Source organism: Mangifera indica, chromosome 13 (assembly GCF_011075055.1).
Source record: "Mangifera indica cultivar Alphonso chromosome 13, CATAS_Mindica_2.1, whole genome shotgun sequence".
Taxonomy (NCBI): domain Eukaryota; kingdom Viridiplantae; phylum Streptophyta; class Magnoliopsida; order Sapindales; family Anacardiaceae; genus Mangifera; species Mangifera indica.
Window position 1 is genome coordinate 14,805,477 of NC_058149.1, and position 9,022 is coordinate 14,814,498.

General features: G+C 31.8%; 1 protein-coding gene and 1 non-coding gene across 2 annotated transcripts; both read right to left on the reverse strand.

The window, feature by feature from the left end:
- Window positions 1-1,332: 1,332 nt before the first annotated feature.
- Window positions 1,333-1,404, reverse strand: TRNAD-GUC. Its single transcript has one exon. It is a non-coding gene; the product is annotated as a tRNA-Asp (tRNA).
- Window positions 1,405-5,368: 3,964 nt separating this feature from the next.
- Window positions 5,369-7,113, reverse strand: LOC123194127 (CBL-interacting serine/threonine-protein kinase 5-like). Its single transcript, XM_044607287.1, has one exon. The coding sequence runs from the start codon at window positions 6,813-6,815 to the stop codon at window positions 5,502-5,504; it is 1,314 nt and encodes a 437-aa protein (XP_044463222.1). The 5' UTR covers window positions 6,816-7,113; the 3' UTR covers window positions 5,369-5,501.
- Between the last annotated feature and the right edge of the window lie 1,909 nt (window positions 7,114-9,022).

Genomic DNA, 9,022 nt, shown 5'->3' on the forward strand with positions numbered 1-9,022 from the left:
AGACTAAAAAGACAGACAGACAGACAGACAGACAGACAGACAGTGGCTGGCCCTTTCTTCAATTTCCACTGATTTGATTTTTGATTCTTGCACAGTCTCTAGAAAGTGTCGAGCATGTTAATTTTGCTGATTTGAATTCGCATACTTTACTGATCTTCAAGTTTTTGTTATTTTTTTTCTAGAAGAACGTGAATCATGCATTCACAAATCATAGCTAGCCCGTTCTATATTGTGGTTTATATTCATTGTTGTTTTGTCAATGGTAGGGCCTTTTCAAGTATTATCTGTCAAGCAATATTGCTGGACATGAATTACTTTTAATTTTGGTTCCATTTTAAGTGAAACTTCGAGCTTTTCCATTTTCCATTAGATCCAAAAACTTGGAGTTAGTGAGCATTTCAAGTTTAATTTAATTTGTATATATTCTTAATAACTAATTTTAATTTAAACTTATTCAAATTAAAAATTATTGTTTAAATAAATATTATTATTAAAAAAATAAATATATAATATTATCAACAAAATAAAAAATAGATGAATGTGTGAAACCCAAGCTGAATTGTACAGCTCAAATCTACCCTAGTAAAACCTTTGTGAACCCAGCAAAAGTTTGATAACTGAAAAGAGGAATTTGAGTTGATTAATCATTAGTCTTCTTTCTTTTGTCTTGTGGAAATTTACATTTGTTTACAATTTTTTGTGTTGGAAAATCGTGGAAAGGAAAAGATGTTGTCATTTTTAATCATATTATCATCCAGTTACAACAATTAATCAATTTGCTCAACATCAACTTCAATTTCAACTTTAAGCCATTGTCACAATTACCTAATGTTAGCTTTTTTCCAACCTAAAATTCTTGTTCTTTTGTGATGGAATACGATTGAGACTAGATTTAATTCAAGTTAAGTTTGAACAAGATCTAATTTTAGATCAATTTGAATTCAAGAAAAATAACTTAAGATCAATGAACTAAGATTTAAGTACAATTCGAAAATAATATTACTTTAGAGTAGATCCAAATAAACTTAAATTTGATTCGTTAGAATTTGAGATTGAGCAATTCGCATCAAATCCAATCCTAACTACAATAAAGAAAATTCATTTGATTAATCTAGAATTCAATGGTACAATTTTTGCGAAGAAAATTTAAGAATTCTATGGTTTAAATGTTTACACCAAAGCCCAACTACCTTAGTGAGAAATCGGGTTTGGTCTGGCACAAAGTTGGACTTAGTGTTTGGGCTTTGGGTAAAAGAAATATCAGAAAATGGGTTTGGTATCAGCCCAAAAAAATTTTATTGGGCTCACACAACAAAAATTTCTAAAAATAACCGCCGTTGCCGGGGATCGAACCCGGGTCACCCGCGTGACAGGCGGGAATACTTACCACTATACTACAACGACTTGTTGATGTTTGTGAGGATATTTCAATAATCAAACACTGTGAATGCTTCTCACTCATGCCTTAGATATAATCGCTGTATACATTTTACATTCAATAGTGATAAGAAACAACCATTCACACAATCACATGCTACTTTGTTTGTATCAGTTTACAAATTATTCAAAAATTACATACTAATACCTTTTAAAAAACGTTAACTATATGATTGTTAAATAAAATAAAATATTTAAATAATAAATAAAAATAATCAGAATAAGTAGAATTGTTGAAAATACAACTATATGATACAAATACTAGTTTTTTAACATTTATTAACAAATCTTATTACTGTTATATTTCTCTAAATATTCAGATCAGTTTAGATTAATTTAGATTTGTTTCATATTAATCCTATCACGATATAATTTAGTTTTAAATTATGTTGAATTAACCAAAACAAAATTTCATAAAAAAAAAAAAGCTCAATCTTAATCTAATATTTTTTTTTTTGGTTTCCAATTATATGATATTAATAGATGGTATTAAAAATTATTGACCCTACACGTGATCATCACGCCGGTTAAACTTGGTGGCCCATCCTCATCCTTTCCTCACATATTACAAAATGTGAAGATGACTTTCCAGAATCCAGATCGATGCTGCAGTTTAGAGGAGGCTCTGGTCATTCTCCATGCTTGAAAACTCTGCAAGAGATTTCAAGATCACCATCTCTGTTTGATACTGAAATTGGAGTAGCATTATTGTTCATTTTTTATTATTTCGCCTTCACCTGGAGCTTCTTTTCAAACTATGTACGTCTGTCTTCTATTAACAATTCATTTATTTCAGTCCGCATTCGTCACTCTATCCTCTTGCTACCTGTATATCATGCTTGCTTAGTTGCTTCTACTTCTTTCTGACAAAGACCTAAAATTTGTCTCTTATCAGATTCCAGAGACAACTGTAAACTTCTATCTCTTTACAATGATGGGCAAACACCATGTCAATTGTCATAGTCGGCAACTGATTTTAAAATTTGGTTATCCAATATTCATATTATTTGGTTATCCTATGAAAAGAGTTTGTAATATTGCAGTGTTTGCTCGAAGACCAGCAAAAAGCTAATATCAAAGATCATATCGGTAATGATTCTCTCAAAATTCATGTCAAAGAATGATTCCAGGATCATCAATATAGTAAATACCTACCTCAGTTCAAGATAATCTTATTATTAAAAAATTGTTCTGTTATTATCCCACTAGTGACATTGAGACACAATTAAAGTTGACTTGAGGTGAGGGCTCAGGAATTTCCTGCAATGAACCTGTTTTTGTCAAGTAAACCAACTTCAAGTCAACGAAGTCTGTGATAATGAAACCTGTTTTGATCAAGGCGTCTAGATGCCACGTGGCAAGTGTTTGATGAGCACCCAATACAACGAGCATGAGAGTAATTCGTATCGTTTAAACACATTAGTCGCATGAAGCAAATGTACAAGCTCTTTCCTCTCTATGACGAGAATGACATATAAATATAAGTTGTTCGATCATAATCATGCATTTGTCATTGGATTAAGCATTTAAATTGTTATAAATTATTACTTTGTTGATTAAATAAATTATGTTGCAGTCAATATGAGATAGTCCTATTACTCAAATGGGATATTAAATGTGAAGTAATTGAGTTGATAAGATAACATATATCATATTAAATATAAAATAATGAGACTAAACCTAACTATCTCCAATGTGTGTTGATTCTGATGATTTACATATCTTTTTAATAGAACAGAAATTCCACATGCCTTAGGATGATAATAATGTCCTTTCCACTTGAGTATAAAAACCAAGAGAGATACTAGACTGAAGGATCTTTTTCTCCAAGAATTATTCTAGTAATGTCTTATGATCGTTTTCGAAAAACCAACAGTCTTTGTAAGTTTCCAATGAATGTACTGTTCTGTAAGCAACAAAATAGTATCTTTATAGTGGACATAAATTCCTAGGCGTTTAGAATTTTTCTTCATACAGAAATTCTTGAATAAATATGACATTTTAATTATAAAATTTCTAAAACGAGTGGCGTTGGATATGTGTATTGATGTGGCGTTGGAATCATGAAATATGAGACTCATAAAAGTAAGTGGCAAACTGAAACCCTAGTTTTATTTTGATGAGAGTTGAGAGAGTGGGAAATGGACCTCGACAATTTGGATAAAAAAGTATTAATGAAAATGAAAGCATAACCACCTGTCTACTAACTAACAGCAATAATAAAATGTGAGGTTTCGTTTGGAATTGGGATTTGTATGTGTTATGTTTTGTAAGGTGCCACATTTTCACTTGTAAGGACTAACATATAATTCAAATCGAACCATTTACTATGGTAAAAAATTGATGTCAAATATAGTTTAAATTATAGCTAAAACTTACTTTTTATCATTAAATTGGAGTGACACCAGGTGAATAGTATTGAATCATGATTTAACTGTTAGATCAGACATGTTTATTTGTCATGATAATATTAATATAATGTCATATTGATATCATATAACAAAAATCTATTTTAAAATTTTAATTATGTTATATTGACCTATTTTAAAATTTTAATTATGTTATATACATCATCAGAACGACTGATTTAATCAAAAATTAGATCGATCATCCCATATATTAATCCTTTGAGCAAATCAATAGCCTACGTCAACCTAAAAACATGGTTGTAGAATGACAAAATATCAAAGAAAAAGGACTATTTCCCACCAATTTTTTAGGCCAATCTCAAACTTATACTCATGAGAGATCAAAAACTTTTTTTCCCACCCATGACTAAACTGCCATCCAATTTTTCAGTTAGGGACAGGGATAAAATCATTATTTTACTATTTATATTAAAAAGTTATAAAGTTTATTACTTTTCACCCCCTTTAGGTTTTAGAAACTAATATTTCACCTTTACCTAAAATTTTTAAACTTTGAAAACTAACATTTTCACCCCCAAACCTAGGGTTTCCATATTTTTCAAAACGCAACTGCCCCCCATAACTTTCAAAACTAGCAGTTTCATCCCTATTATTCAATTTCATCTTCCGACGTCATCTTCGGCGTATTCACCGACCTCCTCCTTCTCTTGGTGCGATGACAGTGGTGCAACGAAGAGATCTTCATCTCCTCGTCACACGATGCCACGAAGAGACGAAGATCTCTTCATCGCTTCACTCAGAGGACGAAGGGCGACGCTTCGTCGCTAGTCATGTTGTCCAAACGCAACGACGAAGGACAACGAAGCGTCGTCCTTCGTCTGTTCTTCTAGATCTGGACGACGCTTTGTCATCCAGATCTGGGCAATAAAGGGTCGTCCTTTGTAGTTGGAGATGGGAGATCGATCGAATGCGTCGGCCATCAGTGGTGGCTGGAGAAGGAAACAAACCATAGGGGTAAAATCTAAACTTTTCAAACTTTGAAGATGGGTTAGTTGTTAGTTTTTAAAACCTGAAGGGGGAAATGATGAATTTTTAAAGTTTTAAGGTTTTAAGAAAATGATCAAAATTGAACGACAGTTTGATCATGGATGGGAAAAAAGGTTTTTGATCTTTTGTGGATATAGATTTGAGATTGGCCTAAAAAATGGGTGGGAAATAGTCCTTTTCCCAAATATCAAACTTTTACTTTATGTCTACGCTATAGAAACCTTGAAATAATGTACCACCATAGCCCAAATCATTCGCCGTCTGTTTCAAATTTTTCATCACATACTACCCATAAACAAGTACAGAGCGAGGGGCACTTTACCCTCCTTGAAGATTTTAGAACTTTTTCCAATACATATGTTAAATACTTTCAATAATATTTGAAATGAAACCAGTCTACCTAGGAACCGATGGCTCATTCGATTGGCAATTCAATCAATCCAACTAGCAAAAATCTAGACTAATCCCTTCACTGTGTCAACACCCTATCATAATTTCACCCATAACGACACCTGTTTATTCTCGTAAAATTGATTTTTCATGTAATATAAAAAGATAAATATATTCATGTAAAGAAATGATCGTCCCAAAATATTTACAAACCATACCAAAACCTATAACAAAGGAAAATTATATTTTAAAAAAATTCTATGAAAACGAATTGCTTTCAGAATCTTCGCCGTTGTTGTCACCTTGCCATGTCCAAACAATGTCTTTCAATGCTGGCCTAACATCTTCTTCACAAAACTTGGCATACTCCAGCGTGTCACCGGAGGACTTTGAGAACTGAACGATTGCCACCTCTGGCGCCACCTCAAACACCTCCGCCGTCACCGAAAGCCGCCCTTTTCTTCCTTCTGAACCGCCATGTAACTTAACTTTGAAATCCTTAAGTTTCGCCGCTTTAAAATTCATCCCCTTTGCTACCCCTTCAATCTTCTCCATTATCGCACTGGCTGAACACTTGGACGTGAACATCGACCCCATCTTCCTTTTGCTCTCGAACAAGCTCGATAAATCGAACCCTGAAGACATGGAGGAAATGAACTCGAACGCATTGAAAAACTTCGGAGATGGGAGTTTTGTAGTATCCTGATCTTCTGGTTTCTCTTTTTCTGATTCTAATTCGATCGAAAAAATTGGAGGTCGAATGAGGCCTTTTCGAAACCAGGGCACCCGCATGATGGCTTGGATTGTGATTCTTCTTCCAGGATCAGGCACAAGAAGTTTATAAACCAATCTCTTTGGTTCAGCTGAAAACCATGGGGGACATTCAAACTGGGCTTTGAAAATTTTAGTGTACATCTTCATCAAATTTTCATCCTGAAAGGGTAAAAATCCCGCAAGAAGAACGTATAAAATCACCCCACATGACCAGATGTCAGCTTTGGCTCCGTCGTAGCCTTTCTTTCTCAAGACTTCAGGCGCCACATACGACGGAGTCCCGCACTGCGTGTGGAGGAGGCCGTCGTTTCTCAACTGTTCCGGCAAAGCCGAGAGACCAAAATCCGAAATTTTCAGATCTTCATTCTCGTCTAACAACAAATTCTCTGGCTTTAAATCACGATGGGAGACTCCTCTACTATGGCAAAAATCAACCGCGCTTATTAACTGTTGAAAATATTTTCTCGCCAGATCTTCTTTCAGCTTCCCTCTGGCAACCTTGGCGAAGAGTTCTCCGCCTTTGACATATTCCATAACAAAGAAAATTTTCGTCTTTGTCGCCATGACTTCCTTCAGTTCGACGATATTCGGATGACGAACTAATCTCATAACAGAAATTTCCCTTTGGATCTGCTCCATCATCCCTTGCCTTTTCACCTGGTCTTTGTTGATGACTTTAATGGCAACACTTTCGCCTGAAACAACATGTTTTCCGTAGAACACTTTGGCGAACGTGCCTTTCCCTAGAAGCCTCCCCATCTCGTACTTTCCAAACAGAACGTGTCTCTCCTCCTCCATGGCTTCGACAATTTCGAGTACGAAGAAGATATTCAGCTCAGCAAACAGACGACTCAATTGTTGAAATTACTGTTACCATTAGATGAACAGCCTAGTCTGATCCAGGAAAGAATGGCGGAGATGCTGATTTCAATGGATTCCATGAGATAGGTTATGGATAAAAGTTGATAAAGTTTTTGAAAGCGAGGTGTTAATTGAAGAAGATATAGGAAGAAGAGGAGTTGCAGGGGTGTCCTATAGCCATTGGAGCACCTGGTTTAAAAAACTTCTTTTGGCTGCAACAAGACCACACAGGCTATTAATTTCAATGACTTGTATATAAAGACAAAGACTGATTGAAAAATTGGGAAGTATACGTTACCGATTCACTTAATATTTTGTTTGTACATTTAAATTTTAAATAATATTTTGTTTGTACAAATAGGGTAGATTGGAATTGATATTGTTTGGCTTGAAAAAGATTAATTAGAATTAGAGTTTCAATCCTACTGATTGAGTTGGGTTCATATATCTTTTCCACGATAATGTTATTTATTTTGCAAATGATATAGTTTATCTCTCCAATGATTATATTTATTTTAATAAAAATATAATTTATTTTATTAGTTTGAATTTATTGGTAATATAGTTTATCCTCTATTATAAAAATTATCAATATATTCTTCTATAATTTAAACCCAATAAACCTTATATGAGAAATTATTAAATATTCATCATGTTTTGTTATATATAAAAAATGAAAATTATAAATAATGAATTATATAATTTTAATAATATAAACTAATAAAGATCTTTAAAATTGACTTCTAAAATTTTTTAAATGGAAAATTAAAAAAAAATCAAATATTTAAAATTTAAAAATTATAAATAGTGAACTATTATTTTAATTGCCAATCCATTAATACCGTTGAAATTCCAGAGGAGATGCCGTCCAAAATAAAAAAATAATGCCGTCCAAAACATTTTTCAACTGGTTTATTGCTGCATGGAACACAATTACGTCGTCGTGGCTTTGCTTTTAGAAAAATTTACATAAAATAAAATAAAATTATTAACGTAAACTCACATATTTTTAGTAAATTATAATCAATAAAACATTATGTCTTTGAAATGATATAAATATTGTAGTATTAAAATAAATAGTTAATTTTAAATTAAAAATAAAAAATTATTTATATATCACCGTAAATGTTTATATATTTATTTATATATATTTTTAATACATATAATATTATTTAAATATAATTAATATTGTAAATAAAGATAAATTTAAACTTAATCGAATTTGAATAGGAATTAAATTAAACTTAGTTTATATTTAAAAGGTTCAATTTAAGTTGATAATAAGATTGTTAAAAGAACTATTAAAAAATATCAAAAATAATCATCAAAAATAATAAATAAAAAAAAGATATTAAAAAAATAAAAAAATATAAAAAAAGATAAATCTATCCATGATTTACTGACGATTTGTTGGATTTAAGTAAATGCAAACTTAACCTCAAACCGAGGCCAGCATGGAGAATAAGCCAGCTTAGGTGTAAATGAAGAATGAATAATATTCTTAAGTCAGATTTGACTTAATAATTGTCATGCTTAGCTTAACTGTCAGGGTTGGATTTCATGCCCTTCAAGCAAGGCCTTTTACCAATTAATTATGAAAATAACAGGCTAAGAGTTTATTTATTAGCTTTTATTGCAATACTTCTAATGTCTTAAATTTCATAAATTTAGTCAAATTTTCTTTTTCTTTTTTTTTTTAAAGGTAGAAAAGTATTACATCCAAAAGCGCAAATTCGAATTGTATTATTGAATTATATTTTGCACCGCTCCAAAGGTGGGGCTATTAGGTTCACCCATCCCACTAGATTCGCATCGAAAAAGAGCTAATCACAATTCTTAGAAGGGTAAAGCACTCTTTTTCACCCAAATTTCAGTATAATCTTAATACACCCACATTAGATTGAAAATTAAAATATCTATTTATTTTAAAATTATTATTAATTTTTTTATTAAATATAAAAATAAAATTATCATTTAATAATAATATTATAAAATATATAATTTTTATTTTATTTTTCTCACAAGTTTTAAAAATCAACATTTACCCCTATATTTAAACTCTAAAAAGTGACTTTCTCTTCTCTCTTAAATCTTTGAGTTTTTTCTTCACTCCTCCCTTAAACCACCAACGATTGATGCAACGA